General features: G+C 32.1%; 1 protein-coding gene across 5 annotated transcripts in view; it reads right to left on the bottom strand.

Annotated features, from left to right (window-relative positions):
• Nucleotides 1-240: 240 nt before the first annotated feature.
• Nucleotides 241-16,566, bottom strand: part of LOC106054872 (ubiquitin carboxyl-terminal hydrolase 44-like) — a 61,644-nt gene continuing 45,318 nt past the window's right edge. For all 5 annotated transcript variants that reach the window (XM_056044045.1, XM_056044043.1, XM_056044044.1 and 2 more), the window contains one exon: nt 241-2,573. In XM_056044045.1, the coding sequence (XP_055900020.1) occupies nt 2,310-2,573 (264 nt within the window). In that variant the 3' untranslated portion in view covers nt 241-2,309. The remainder of the gene's footprint in view (nt 2,574-16,566) is intronic.

Genomic DNA, 16,566 nt, shown 5'->3' with positions numbered 1-16,566 from the left:
ATTGTCTGATCAGATTTGGGAATGGAAGACATTGCCTTATAGTCCGTTGTAGCTAGGTCTATTGTCTGATCAGATTTGGGAATGGAAGACATTGCCTTATAGTCCGTTGTAGCTAGGTCTATTGTCTGATCAGATTTGGGAATGTTTTTTTGTGAACACACAAAACTTTACAAAGAATCAGCTTTTTTTTTTTTTTTTTTTTTTTACATAAAAAACAAACAAAAAAACAAACAAACAACAACAATGTGACAAAACGTATTGATGGGGTACTGTCAGTGCTATTATTTAATTTTATTTTATTTTACATGTACCGGTACTTAAAGTAATGTACAATGCTAAGTAGTTGAGGAATGTAGTCATAATATTGTACAAGTGAAGCAATTTTGACTCAAATATTTATTTATGCATCCAAAATGTGAATATTTCTTAGTCATAAAATATCAAGATTTTTCATTCATACTGAAGTGGTCATACTTAACATTTTTTTTTTACTTGACTCCTTCAAGTTTTGAAGGTGCCATAGTTCTCATAGAGATTCATAGCATGAAATGGAAACTCAACTATCACTTAACAATTAATTGACAATAAAAACTGCTACTGACAGCAAAATGAGTTCATTCAAAATAATAAAGTTTGATCAGCATGAAAGCTAGTGAAAGGACCCGTCATTCACAAATCCAATATTTTGAATATTCTGACCTGACACAGATAAATCCTGTTTCATAGTGGCAATAGTCAAAATGGGTTAAAGGACAATGATGGTTACTTCATATATATATACAGGGCTTTTTTTGTAGCGGTACGCACTGGTATGGCGTACCAGCACCTTTTTCAATGTGGGAAAAAAATTATTACTTTACAATCCATCGCTGAGTACCGGCCCCTATTTTTTTTTACAAAAAAAAAACAACCCCTGCATATATATATATGATCAATTGCATAGAATCATTTGTCCTAAGTGTATTGTTTCATAGTATGCTGTATGCATAGTTTGTGCATTAAAGCCTACTTTCTTCACACTGTAGCTTAGATGAAAAAAATATTTGTTTCATTCATTTAGAAATCTATTTTTTCTTTGTATATAACAGTGTAAATAATGTCACAACAAGAACATATTGAATATGTGCAATAGCACTCAACAAAATGAGATCATCAACTAAATACAAAACATTGACCCTTCAGAATTTTTATAGCCAGCAAACCCACTTTAACTTTCCTTGTATCTCACATATCTTTACTTCTAAACATTGTCTTACTTATCTGTACTTTATTCTATACACTATCTCACATTACTGTACTTTATTCTATACACTATCTCACCTATCTGTGTATTTATCTTTAACAATAGCTCTGTATCTTTACTATGTGTGTGGTTGTCTTGCTGAAACTGGAGCAACCAATTGTCACATCTTTGATGAAGAAAGTATTAGTTGGTTTGTGTAACTAAATACTTGTCTTCCCTAGTGCAAATAAGTGCCAGTAAGTTGTGTTCAAACCAACACAAAGTTCTATTTCCATCTAGTTACATTCTAGTACAAGTAGAAAAGTCAAAGTCACACAAGTTAGTTTGAACATGTCAACTAAATGGTAGGTTTGTATTAAAGCTAACAAGTTAAATTCAAAATGTCAACTAAATGGTAGGTTTGTATTAAAGCTAACAAGTTAAATTCAAAATGTCAACTAAATGGTAGGTTTGTATTAAAGCTAACAAGTTAAATTCAACATGTCAACTAAATGGTAGGTTTGTATTAAAGCTAACAAGTTAAATTCAACATGTCAACTAAATGGTAGGTTTGTATTAAAGCTAACAAGTTAAATTCAACATGTCAACTAAATGGTAGGTTTGTATTAAAGCTAACAAGTTAAATTCAACATGTCAACTAAATGGTAGGTTTGTAGAACAAATATACACATTGTTTGCAAACATCAAGTAACAAACAAAAAAATACTGGCAATAATGTAGAAACATTGTACACTTTGTGTACTTGAGGTAGGTGTGCACTCATGACACATTATATTGTCTTAGATTAACTCATTTTGAGACTATAACTTATTCATATATCATGTACTGACTAAAGAAAAATGAACAACTAAAGATTCTAACCCTCAGAACGTCTGCATCAATAACTGTAGTTAGGAATCTATTCAAATCAATGTTGTTGTTTTGTTCAAATACAACAAGTAAGTTATTAGGTTTCTGTTCAGAACAAACTAGAATCTTCACTGGAGATACATTGAATTATTCAAATTAACCTTACAAAGCAAACAAATTGGAACAATTTTTAAAAATCCTATACAAAAGTGAAGCATTATTTGTCTGCCTTTGCTTGTATGTTAGCCTTGAATAAGATTGTGTCATCCATTTTTTTTTCTGGAGGTTCCTCTGCTGCTATTTCTGGCAACAGTGTTCTTTTGCAGCTACTGTTTGACCTTGAAGATAAATGTTTGACCAGTACTGGGTCTCTGTGGAAACTTAAAGTGACTTCTTCATCAATAACATGCTGTGTGTGTCCAGGGGCAAGCTGCCTGAGAGTGTGCATGGTGTCCTGGTCCAGGTCTGGTAAAGTAGACAACTGAACAAGAAAAACATTAAAAAATATAATTAAAAAAAAAACAACAAAGCTTACATTAAGTGTAATTGTATCCATTAGTTTGGATCAGTCATATAATTAAACTTGGGACTAACTTTGACATAATAAATTTTTGCCATCAGAAATATTTTTACAAAGCTTATATCAACTCTGTCTATCTGGTAAAAAGTTTGTACACAAGATTTCTCACACACCAAATCTTGGATCAAGCTGAAATTGAGTGTGGGAGAAACAACATGTACAAACTTTTGGCCAGACAGAGTGAGTTAATATAAGTTTTGTAAAAATGGACAATGTTAAGATTGTCTTTAGCAAGGAAATCATGTTATTTGGCAGACAGAAGTTAGATTGAACAAGTTACATCACTAGCAGACTATAGTCAACTTATATATTGTCAGACAGAAGTTAGATTGAACAAGTTACATCACTAACAGACTATAGTCAATTTATATATTGGCAGACAGAAGTTAGATTGAACAAGTTACATCACTAGCAGACTATAGTCAACTTATATATTGGCAGACAGAAGTTAGATTGAACAAGTTACATCACTAGCAGACTATAGTCAACTTATATATTGTCAGACAGAAGTTAGATTGAACAAGTTACATCACTAACAGACTATAGTCAACTTATATATTGGCAGACAGAAGTTAGATTAAACAAGTTACATCACTAGCAGACTATAGTCAACTTATATATTGTCAGACAGAAGTTAGATTGAACAAGTTACATCACTAGCAGACTATAGTCAACTTATATATTGTCAGACAGAAGTTAGATTGAACAAGCTACATCACTAGCAGACTATAGTCAACTTATATATTGTCAGACAGAAGTTAGATTGAACAAGTTACATCACTAGCAGACTATAGTCAACTTATATATTGTCAGACAGAAGTTAGATTGAACAAGTTACATCACTAGCAGACTATAGTCAACTTATATATTGACAGACAGAAGTTAGATTGAACAAGTTACATCACTAGCAGACTATAGTCAACTTATATATTGGCAGACAGAAGTTAGATTAAACAAGTTACATCACTAGCAGACTATAGTCAACTTATATATTGGCAGACAGAAGTTAGATTGAACAAGTTACATCACTAGCAGACTATAGTCAACTTATATATTGTCAGACAGAAGTTAGATTGAACAAGTTACATCACTAGCAGACTATAGTCAACTTATATATTGGCAGACAGAAGTTAGATTGAACAAGTTACATCACTAACAGACTATAGTCAATTTATATATTGGCAGACAGAAGTTAGATTGAACAAGTTACATCACTAACAGATTATAGTCAACTTATATATTGTCAGACAGAAGTTAGATTGAACAAGTTACATCACTAGCAGACTATAGTCAATTTATATATTGTCAGACAGAAGTTAGATTGAACAAGTTACATCACTAGCAGACTATAGTCAACTTATATATTGGCAGACAGAAGTTAGATTGAACAAGTTACATCACTAACAGACTATAGTCAACTTATATATTGGCAGACAGAAGTTAGATTGAACAAGTTACATCACTAGCAGACTATAGTCAACTTATATATAGGCAGACAGAAGTTAGATTGAACAAGTTACATCACTAGCAGACTATAGTCAACTTATATATTGTCAGACAGAAGTTAGATTGAACAAGTTACATCACTAACAGACTATAGTCAATTTATATATTGGCAGACAGAAGTTAGATTGAACAAGTTACATCACTAACAGATTATAGTCAACTTATATATTGGCAGACAGAAGTTAGATTGAACAAGTTACATCACTAACAGACTATAGTCAACTTATATATTGTCAGACAGAAGTTAGATTGAACAAGTTACATCACTAGCAGACTATAGTCAACTTATATATTGTCAGACAGAAGTTAGATTGAACAAGTTACATCACTAGCAGACTATAGTCAATTTATATATTGGCAGACAGAAGTTAGATTGAACAAGTTACATCACTAGCAGACTATAGTCAACTTATATATAGGCAGACAGAAGTTAGATTGAACAAGTTACATCACTAGCAGACTATAGTCAACTTATATATTGGCAGACAGAAGTTAGATTAAACAAGTTACATCACTAGCAGACTATAGTCAACTTATATATAGGCAGACAGAAGTTAGATTGAACAAGTTACATCACTAACAGACTATAGTCAACTTATATATTGGCAGACAGAAGTTAGATTGAACAAGTTACATCACTAGCAGACTATAGTCAACTTATATATTGTCAGACAGAAGTTAGATTGAACAAGTTACATCACTAGCAGACTATAGTCAACTTATATATTGTCAGACAGAAGTTAGATTGAACAAGTTACATCACTAGCAGACTATAGTCAACTTATATATTGTCAGACAGAAGTTAGATTGAACAAGTTACATCACTAACAGACTATAGTCAACTTATATATTGTCAGACAGAAGTTAGATTGAACAAGTTGCATCACTAGCAGACTATAGTCAACTTATATATTGGCAGACAGAAGTTAGATTGAACAAGTTACATCACTAGCAGACTATAGTCAACTTATATATTGTCAGACAGAAGTTAGATTGAACAAGTTACATCACTAGCAGACTATAGTCAACTTATATATTGTCAGACAGAAGTTAGATTGAACAAGTTACATCACTAACAGACTATAGTCAACTTATATATTGGCAGACAGAAGTTAGATTGAACAAGTTACATCACTAACAGACTATAGTCAACTTATATATTGTCAGACAGAAGTTAGATTGAACAAGTTACATCACTAGCAGACTATAGTCAACTTATATATTGTCAGACAGAAGTTAGATTGAACAAGTTACATCACTAACAGACTATAGTCAACGTATATATTGTCAGACAGAAGTTAGATTGAACAAGTTACATCACTAGCAGACTATAGTCAACTTATATATTGTCAACTTATATATTGGCAGACAGAAGTTAGATTGAACAAGTTACATCACTAACAGACTATAGTCAACGTATATATTGTCAGACAGAAGTTAGATTTAACAAGTTACATCACTAACAGACTATAGTCAACTTATATATTGTCAGACAGAAGTTAGATTGAACAAGTTACATCACTAACAGACTATAGTCAACTTACATATTGGCAGACAGAAGTAAGATTGAACAAGTTACATCACTAGCAGACTATAGTCAACTTATATATTGTCAGACAGAAGTTAGATTGAACAAGTTACATCACTAACAGACTATAGTCAACTTATATATTGGCAGACAGAAGTTAGATTGAACAAGTTACATCACTAGCAGACTATAGTCAACTTATATATTGGCAGACAGAAGTTAGATTGAACAAGTTACATCACTAGCAGACTATAGGTCAACTTATATATTGTCAGACAGAAGTTAGATTGAACAAGTTACATCACTAACAGACTATAGTCAACTTATATATTGTCAGACAGAAGTTAGATTGAACAAGTTACATCACTAGCAGACTATAGTCAACTTATATATTGTCAGACAGAAGTTAGATTGAACAAGTTACATCACTAGCAGACTATAGTCAACTTATATATTGTCAGACAGAAGTTAGATTGAACAAGTTACATCACTAGCAGACTATAGTCAACTTATATATTGTCAGACAGAAGTTAGATTGAACAAGCTACATCACTAGCAGACTATAGTCAACTTATATATTGTCAGACAGAAGTAAGATTGAACAAGTTACATCACTAGCAGACTATAGTCAACTTATATATTGTCAGACAGAAGTTAGATTGAACAAGTTACATCACTAGCAGACTATAGTCAACTTATATATTGTCAGACAGAAGTTAGATTGAACAAGTTACATCACTAGCAGACTATAGTCAACTTATATATTGTCAGACAGAAGTTAGATTGAACAAGTTACATCACTAGCAGACTATAGTCAACTTATATATTGTCAGACAGAAGTTAGATTGAACAAGTTACATCACTAGCAGACTATAGTCAACTTATATATTGTCAGACAGAAGTTAGATTGAACAAGTTACATCACTAGCAGACTATAGTCAACTTATATATTGTCAGACAGAAGTTAGATTGAACAAGTTACATCACTAACAGACTATAGTCAACTTATATATTGTCAGACAGAAGTTAGATTGAACAAGTTACATCACTAACAGACTATAGTCAACTTATATATTGTCAGACAGAAGTTAGATTGAACAAGTTACATCACTAACAGACTATAGTCAACTTATATATTGTCAGACAGAAGTTAGATTGAACAAGTTACATCACTAGCAGACTATAGTCAACTTATATATTGGCTGACAGAAGTTAGATTGAACAAGTTACATCACTAACAGACTATAGTCAACTTATATATTGGCAGACAGAAGTTAGATTGAACAAGTTACATCACTAGCAGACTATAGTCAACTTATATATTGGCAGACAGAAGTTAGATTGAACAAGTTACATCACTAGCAGACTATAGTCAACTTATATATTGTCAGACAGAAGTTAGATTGAACAAGTTACATCACTAGCAGACTATAGTCAACTTATATATTGGCAGACAGAAGTTAGATTGAACAAGTTACATCACTAGCAGACTATAGTCAACTTATATATTGTCAGACAGAAGTTAGATTGAACAAGTTACATCACTAGCAGACTATAGTCAATTTATATATTGGCAGACAGAAGTTAGATTGAACAAGTTACATCACTAGAAGACTATAGTCAACTTATATATTGTCAGACAGAAGTTAGATTGAACAAGTTACATCACTAGCAGACTATAGTCAACTTATATATTGTCAGACAGAAGTTAGATTGAACAAGTTACATCACTAGCAGACTATAGTCAACTTATATATTGGCAGACAGAAGTTAGATTGAACAAGTTACATCACTAACAGACTATAGTCAACTTATATATTGTCAGACAGAAGTTAGATTGAACAAGTTACATCACTAACAGACTATAGTCAACTTATATATTGGCAGACAGAAGTTAGATTGAACAAGTTACATCACTAGCAGACTATAGTCAACTTATATATTGGCAGACAGAAGTTAGATTGAACAAGTTACATCACTAGCAGACTATAGTCAACTTATATATTGTCAGACAGAAGTTAGATTGAACAAGTTACATCACTAACAGACTATAGTCAACTTATATATTGGCAGACAGAAGTTAGATTAAACAAGTTACATCACTAGCAGACTATAGTCAACTTATATATTGTCAGACAGAAGTTAGATTGAACAAGTTACATCACTAGCAGACTAAAGTCAACTTATATATTGTCAGACAGAAGTTAGATTGAACAAGCTACATCACTAGCAGACTATAGTCAACTTATATATTGTCAGACAGAAGTTAGATTGAACAAGTTACATCACTAGCAGACTATAGTCAACTTATATATTGTCAGACAGAAGTTAGATTGAACAAGTTACATCACTAGCAGACTATAGTCAACTTATATATTGACAGACAGAAGTTAGATTGAACAAGTTACATCACTAGCAGACTATAGTCAACTTATATATTGGCAGACAGAAGTTAGATTAAACAAGTTACATCACTAGCAGACTATAGTCAATTTATATATTGGCAGACAGAAGTTAGATTGAACAAGTTACATCACTAGAAGACTATAGTCAACTTATATATTGTCAGACAGAAGTTAGATTGAACAAGTTACATCACTAGCAGACTATAGTCAACTTATATATTGTCAGACAGAAGTTAGATTGAACAAGTTACATCACTAGCAGACTATAGTCAACTTATATATTGGCAGACAGAAGTTAGATTGAAAAAGTTACATCACTAACAGACTATAGTCAACTTATATATTGTCAGACAGAAGTTAGATTGAACAAGTTACATCACTAACAGACTATAGTCAACTTATATATTGGCAGACAGAAGTTAGATTGAACAAGTTACATCACTAGCAGACTATAGTCAACTTATATATTGGCAGACAGAAGTTAGATTGAACAAGTTACATCACTAGCAGACTATAGTCAACTTATATATTGTCAGACAGAAGTTAGATTGAACAAGTTACATCACTAACAGACTATAGTCAACTTATATATTGGCAGACAGAAGTTAGATTAAACAAGTTACATCACTAGCAGACTATAGTCAACTTATATATTGTCAGACAGAAGTTAGATTGAACAAGTTACATCACTAGCAGACTATAGTCAACTTATATATTGTCAGACAGAAGTTAGATTGAACAAGTTACATCACTAACAGACTATAGTCAACTTATATATTGGCAGACAGAAGTTAGATTGAACAAGTTACATCACTAGCAGACTATAGTCAACTTATATATTGGCAGACAGAAGTTAGATTGAACAAGTTACATCACTAGCAGACTATAGTCAACTTATATATTGTCAGACAGAAGTTAGATTGAACAAGTTACATCACTAACAGACTATAGTCAACTTATATATTGGCAGACAGAAGTTAGATTAAACAAGTTACATCACTAGCAGACTATAGTCAACTTATATATTGTCAGACAGAAGTTAGATTGAACAAGTTACATCACTAGCAGACTAAAGTCAACTTATATATTGTCAGACAGAAGTTAGATTGAACAAGCTACATCACTAGCAGACTATAGTCAACTTATATATTGTCAGACAGAAGTTAGATTGAACAAGTTACATCACTAGCAGACTATAGTCAACTTATATATTGTCAGACAGAAGTTAGATTGAACAAGTTACATCACTAACAGACTATAGTCAACGTATATATTGTCAGACAGAAGTTAGATTGAACAAGTTACATCACTAGCAGACTATAGTCAACTTATATATTGTCAACTTATATATTGGCAGACAGAAGTTAGATTGAACAAGTTACATCACTAACAGACTATAGTCAACGTATATATTGTCAGACAGAAGTTAGATTTAACAAGTTACATCACTAACAGACTATAGTCAACTTATATATTGTCAGACAGAAGTTAGATTGAACAAGTTACATCACTAGCAGACTATAGTCAACTTATATATTGGCAGACAGAAGTTAGATTGAACAAGTTACATCACTAGCAGACTATAGGTCAACTTATATATTGTCAGACAGAAGTTAGATTGAACAAGTTACATCACTAACAGACTATAGTCAACTTATATATTGTCAGACAGAAGTTAGATTGAACAAGTTACATCACTAGCAGACTATAGTCAACTTATATATTGTCAGACAGAAGTTAGATTGAACAAGTTACATCACTAGCAGACTATAGTCAACTTATATATTGTCAGACAGAAGTTAGATTGAACAAGCTACATCACTAGCAGACTATAGTCAACTTATATATTGTCAGACAGAAGTTAGATTGAACAAGTTACATCACTAGCAGACTATAGTCAACTTATATATTGTCAGACAGAAGTTAGATTGAACAAGTTACATCACTAGCAGACTATAGTCAACTTATATATTGTCAGACAAAAGTTAGATTGAACAAGTTACATCACTAGCAGACTATAGTCAACTTATATATTGTCAGACAGAAGTTAGATTGAACAAGTTACATCACTAGCAGACTATAGTCAACTTATATATTGGCAGACAGAAGTTAGATTGAACAAGTTACATCACTAGCAGACTATAGTCAACTTATATATTGTCAGACAGAAGTTAGATTGAACAAGTTACATCACTAGCAGACTATAGTCAACTTATATATTGTCAGACAGAAGTTAGATTGAACAAGTTACATCACTAACAGACTATAGTCAACTTATATATTGTCAGACAGAAGTTAGATTGAACAAGTTACATCACTAACAGACTATAGTCAACTTATATATTGTCAGACAGAAGTTAGATTGAACAAGTTACATCACTAACAGACTATAGTCAACTTATATATTGTCAGACAGAAGTTAGATTGAACAAGTTACATCACTAGCAGACTATAGTCAACTTATATATTGGCTGACAGAAGTTAGATTGAACAAGTTACATCACTAACAGACTATAGTCAACTTATATATTGGCAGACAGAAGTTAGATTGAACAAGTTACATCACTAGCAGACTATAGTCAACTTATATATTGGCAGACAGAAGTTAGATTGAACAAGTTACATCACTAGCAGACTATAGTCAACTTATATATTGTCAGACAGAAGTTAGATTGAACAAGTTACATCACTAGCAGACTATAGTCAACTTATATATTGGCAGACAGAAGTTAGATTGAACAAGTTACATCACTAGCAGACTATAGTCAACTTATATATTGTCAGACAGAAGTTAGATTGAACAAGTTACATCACTAGCAGACTATAGTCAATTTATATATTGGCAGACAGAAGTTAGATTGAACAAGTTACATCACTAGAAGACTATAGTCAACTTATATATTGTCAGACAGAAGTTAGATTGAACAAGTTACATCACTAGCAGACTATAGTCAACTTATATATTGTCAGACAGAAGTTAGATTGAACAAGTTACATCACTAGCAGACTATAGTCAACTTATATATTGTCAGACAGAAGTTAGATTGAACAAGTTACATCACTAACAGACTATAGTCAACTTATATATTGTCAGACAGAAGTTAGATTGAACAAGTTACATCACTAACAGACTATAGTCAACTTATATATTGGCAGACAGAAGTTAGATTGAACAAGTTACATCACTAGCAGACTATAGTCAACTTATATATTGGCAGACAGAAGTTAGATTGAACAAGTTACATCACTAGCAGACTATAGTCAACTTATATATTGTCAGACAGAAGTTAGATTGAACAAGTTACATCACTAACAGACTATAGTCAACTTATATATTGGCAGACAGAAGTTAGATTAAACAAGTTACATCACTAGCAGACTATAGTCAACTTATATATTGTCAGACAGAAGTTAGATTGAACAAGTTACATCACTAGCAGACTAAAGTCAACTTATATATTGTCAGACAGAAGTTAGATTGAACAAGCTACATCACTAGCAGACTATAGTCAACTTATATATTGTCAGACAGAAGTTAGATTAAACAAGTTACATCACTAGCAGACTATAGTCAACTTATATATTGTCAGACAGAAGTTAGATTGAACAAGTTACATCACTAACAGACTATAGTCAACTTATATATTGGCAGACAGAAGTTAGATTGAACAAGTTACATCACTAGCAGACTATAGTCAACTTATATATTGGCAGACAGAAGTTAGATTGAACAAGTTACATCACTAGCAGACTATAGTCAACTTATATATTGTCAGACAGAAGTTAGATTGAACAAGTTACATCACTAACAGACTATAGTCAACTTATATATTGGCAGACAGAAGTTAGATTAAACAAGTTACATCACTAGCAGACTATAGTCAACTTATATATTGTCAGACAGAAGTTAGATTGAACAAGTTACATCACTAGCAGACTAAAGTCAACTTATATATTGTCAGACAGAAGTTAGATTGAACAAGCTACATCACTAGCAGACTATAGTCAACTTATATATTGTCAGACAGAAGTTAGATTGAACAAGTTACATCACTAGCAGACTATAGTCAACTTATATATTGTCAGACAGAAGTTAGATTGAACAAGTTACATCACTAACAGACTATAGTCAACGTATATATTGTCAGACAGAAGTTAGATTGAACAAGTTACATCACTAGCAGACTATAGTCAACTTATATATTGTCAACTTATATATTGGCAGACAGAAGTTAGATTGAACAAGTTACATCACTAACAGACTATAGTCAACGTATATATTGTCAGACAGAAGTTAGATTTAACAAGTTACATCACTAACAGACTATAGTCAACTTATATATTGTCAGACAGAAGTTAGATTGAACAAGTTACATCACTAGCAGACTATAGTCAACTTATATATTGGCAGACAGAAGTTAGATTGAACAAGTTACATCACTAGCAGACTATAGGTCAACTTATATATTGTCAGACAGAAGTTAGATTGAACAAGTTACATCACTAACAGACTATAGTCAACTTATATATTGTCAGACAGAAGTTAGATTGAACAAGTTACATCACTAGCAGACTATAGTCAACTTATATATTGTCAGACAGAAGTTAGATTGAACAAGTTACATCACTAGCAGACTATAGTCAACTTATATATTGTCAGACAGAAGTTAGATTGAACAAGTTACATCACTAGCAGACTATAGTCAACTTATATATTGTCAGACAGAAGTTAGATTGAACAAGTTACATCACTAGCAGACTATAGTCAACTTATATATTGTCAGACAGAAGTTAGATTGAACAAGTTACATCACTAGCAGACTATAGTCAACTTATATATTGTCAGACAGAAGTTAGATTGAACAAGTTACATCACTAGCAGACTATAGTCAACTTATATATTGTCAGACAGAAGTTAGATTGAACAAGTTACATCACTAGCAGACTATAGTCAACTTATATATTGTCAGACAGAAGTTAGATTGAACAAGTTACATCACTAGCAGACTATAGTCAACTTATATATTGTCAGACAGAAGTTAGATTGAACAAGTTACATCACTAACAGACTATAGTCAATTTATATATTGTCAGACAGAAGTTAGATTGAACAAGTTACATCACTAACAGACTATAGTCAACTTATATATTGTCAGACAGAAGTTAGATTGAACAAGTTACATCACTAACAGACTATAGTCAACTTATATATTGTCAGACAGAAGTTAGATTGAACAAGTTACATCACTAGCAGACTATAGTCAACTTATATATTGGCTGACAGAAGTTAGATTGAACAAGTTACATCACTAACAGACTATAGTCAACTTATATATTGGCAGACAGAAGTTAGATTGAACAAGTTACATCACTAGCAGACTATAGTCAACTTATATATTGGCAGACAGAAGTTAGATTGAACAAGTTACATCACTAGCAGACTATAGTCAACTTATATATTGTCAGACAGAAGTTAGATTGAACAAGTTACATCACTAGCAGACTATAGTCAACTTATATATTGGCAGACAGAAGTTAGATTGAACAAGTTACATCACTAGCAGACTATAGTCAACTTATATATTGTCAGACAGAAGTTAGATTGAACAAGTTACATCACTAGCAGACTATAGTCAATTTATATATTGGCAGACAGAAGTTAGATTGAACAAGTTACATCACTAGAAGACTATAGTCAACTTATATATTGTCAGACAGAAGTTAGATTGAACAAGTTACATCACTAGCAGACTATAGTCAACTTATATATTGTCAGACAGAAGTTAGATTGAACAAGTTACATCACTAGCAGACTATAGTCAACTTATATATTGGCAGACAGAAGTTAGATTGAACAAGTTACATCACTAACAGACTATAGTCAACTTATATATTGTCAGACAGAAGTTAGATTGAACAAGTTACATCACTAACAGACTATAGTCAACTTATATATTGGCAGACAGAAGTTAGATTGAACAAGTTACATCACTAGCAGACTATAGTCAACTTATATATTGGCAGACAGAAGTTAGATTGAACAAGTTACATCACTAGCAGACTATAGTCAACTTATATATTGTCAGACAGAAGTTAGATTGAACAAGTTACATCACTAACAGACTATAGTCAACTTATATATTGGCAGACAGAAGTTAGATTAAACAAGTTACATCACTAGCAGACTATAGTCAACTTATATATTGTCAGACAGAAGTTAGATTGAACAAGTTACATCACTAGCAGACTAAAGTCAACTTATATATTGTCAGACAGAAGTTAGATTGAACAAGCTACATCACTAGCAGACTATAGTCAACTTATATATTGTCAGACAGAAGTTAGATTAAACAAGTTACATCACTAGCAGACTATAGTCAACTTATATATTGTCAGACAGAAGTTAGATTGAACAAGTTACATCACTAACAGACTATAGTCAACTTATATATTGGCAGACAGAAGTTAGATTGAACAAGTTACATCACTAGCAGACTATAGTCAACTTATATATTGGCAGACAGAAGTTAGATTGAACAAGTTACATCACTAGCAGACTATAGTCAACTTATATATTGTCAGACAGAAGTTAGATTGAACAAGTTACATCACTAACAGACTATAGTCAACTTATATATTGGCAGACAGAAGTTAGATTAAACAAGTTACATCACTAGCAGACTATAGTCAACTTATATATTGTCAGACAGAAGTTAGATTGAACAAGTTACATCACTAGCAGACTAAAGTCAACTTATATATTGTCAGACAGAAGTTAGATTGAACAAGCTACATCACTAGCAGACTATAGTCAACTTATATATTGTCAGACAGAAGTTAGATTGAACAAGTTACATCACTAGCAGACTATAGTCAACTTATATATTGTCAGACAGAAGTTAGATTGAACAAGTTACATCACTAACAGACTATAGTCAACGTATATATTGTCAGACAGAAGTTAGATTGAACAAGTTACATCACTAGCAGACTATAGTCAACTTATATATTGTCAACTTATATATTGGCAGACAGAAGTTAGATTGAACAAGTTACATCACTAACAGACTATAGTCAACGTATATATTGTCAGACAGAAGTTAGATTTAACAAGTTACATCACTAACAGACTATAGTCAACTTATATATTGTCAGACAGAAGTTAGATTGAACAAGTTACATCACTAGCAGACTATAGTCAACTTATATATTGTCAGACAGAAGTTAGATTGAACAAGTTACATCACTAGCAGACTATAGGTCAACTTATATATTGTCAGACAGAAGTTAGATTGAACAAGTTACATCACTAACAGACTATAGTCAACTTATATATTGTCAGACAGAAGTTAGATTGAACAAGTTACATCACTAGCAGACTATAGTCAACTTATATATTGTCAGACAGAAGTTAGATTGAACAAGTTACATCACTAGCAGACTATAGTCAACTTATATATTGTCAGACAGAAGTTAGATTGAACAAGCTACATCACTAGCAGACTATAGTCAACTTATATATTGTCAGACAGAAGTTAGATTGAACAAGTTACATCACTAGCAGACTATAGTCAACTTATATATTGTCAGACAGAAGTTAGATTGAACAAGTTACATCACTAGCAGACTATAGTCAACTTATATATTGTCAGACAGAAGTTAGATTGAACAAGTTACATCACTAGCAGACTATAGTCAACTTATATATTGTCAGACAGAAGTTAGATTGAACAAGTTACATCACTAGCAGACTATAGTCAACTTATATATTGTCAGACAGAAGTTAGATTGAACAAGTTACATCACTAGCAGACTATAGTCAACTTATATATTGTCAGACAGAAGTTAGATTGAACAAGTTACATCACTAGCAGACTATAGTCAACTTATATATTGTCAGACAGAAGTTAGATTGAACAAGTTACATCACTAACAGACTATAGTCAACTTATATATTGTCAGACAGAAGTTAGATTGAACAAGTTACATCACTAACAGACTATAGTCAACTTATATATTGTCAGACAGAAGTTAGATTGAACAAGTTACATCACTAGCAGACCTATAGTCAACTTATATATTGTCAGACAGAAGTTAGATTGAACAAGTTACATCACTAGCAGACTATAGTCAACTTATATATTGGCTGACAGAAGTTAGATTGAACAAGTTACATCACTAACAGACTATAGTCAACTTATATATTGGCAGACAGAAGTTAGATTGAACAAGTTACATCACTAGCAGACTATAGTCAACTTATATATTGGCAGACCAGAAGTTTAGATTGAACAAGGTTACATCACTAGCAGACTATAGTCAACTTATATATTGTCAGACAGAAGTTAGATTGAACAAGTTACATCACTAGCAGACTATAGTCAACTTATATATTGGCAGACAGAAGTTAGATTGAACAAGTTACATCACTAGCAGACTATAGTCAACTTATATA

The sequence above is a fragment of the Biomphalaria glabrata genome, chromosome 10 (assembly GCF_947242115.1).
Source record: "Biomphalaria glabrata chromosome 10, xgBioGlab47.1, whole genome shotgun sequence".
Classification (NCBI taxonomy): Eukaryota; Metazoa; Mollusca; class Gastropoda; family Planorbidae; genus Biomphalaria; species Biomphalaria glabrata.
The sequence above is the reverse complement of the archived record's forward strand: the minus strand, read 5'-3'. Positions and strand labels throughout refer to the sequence as shown.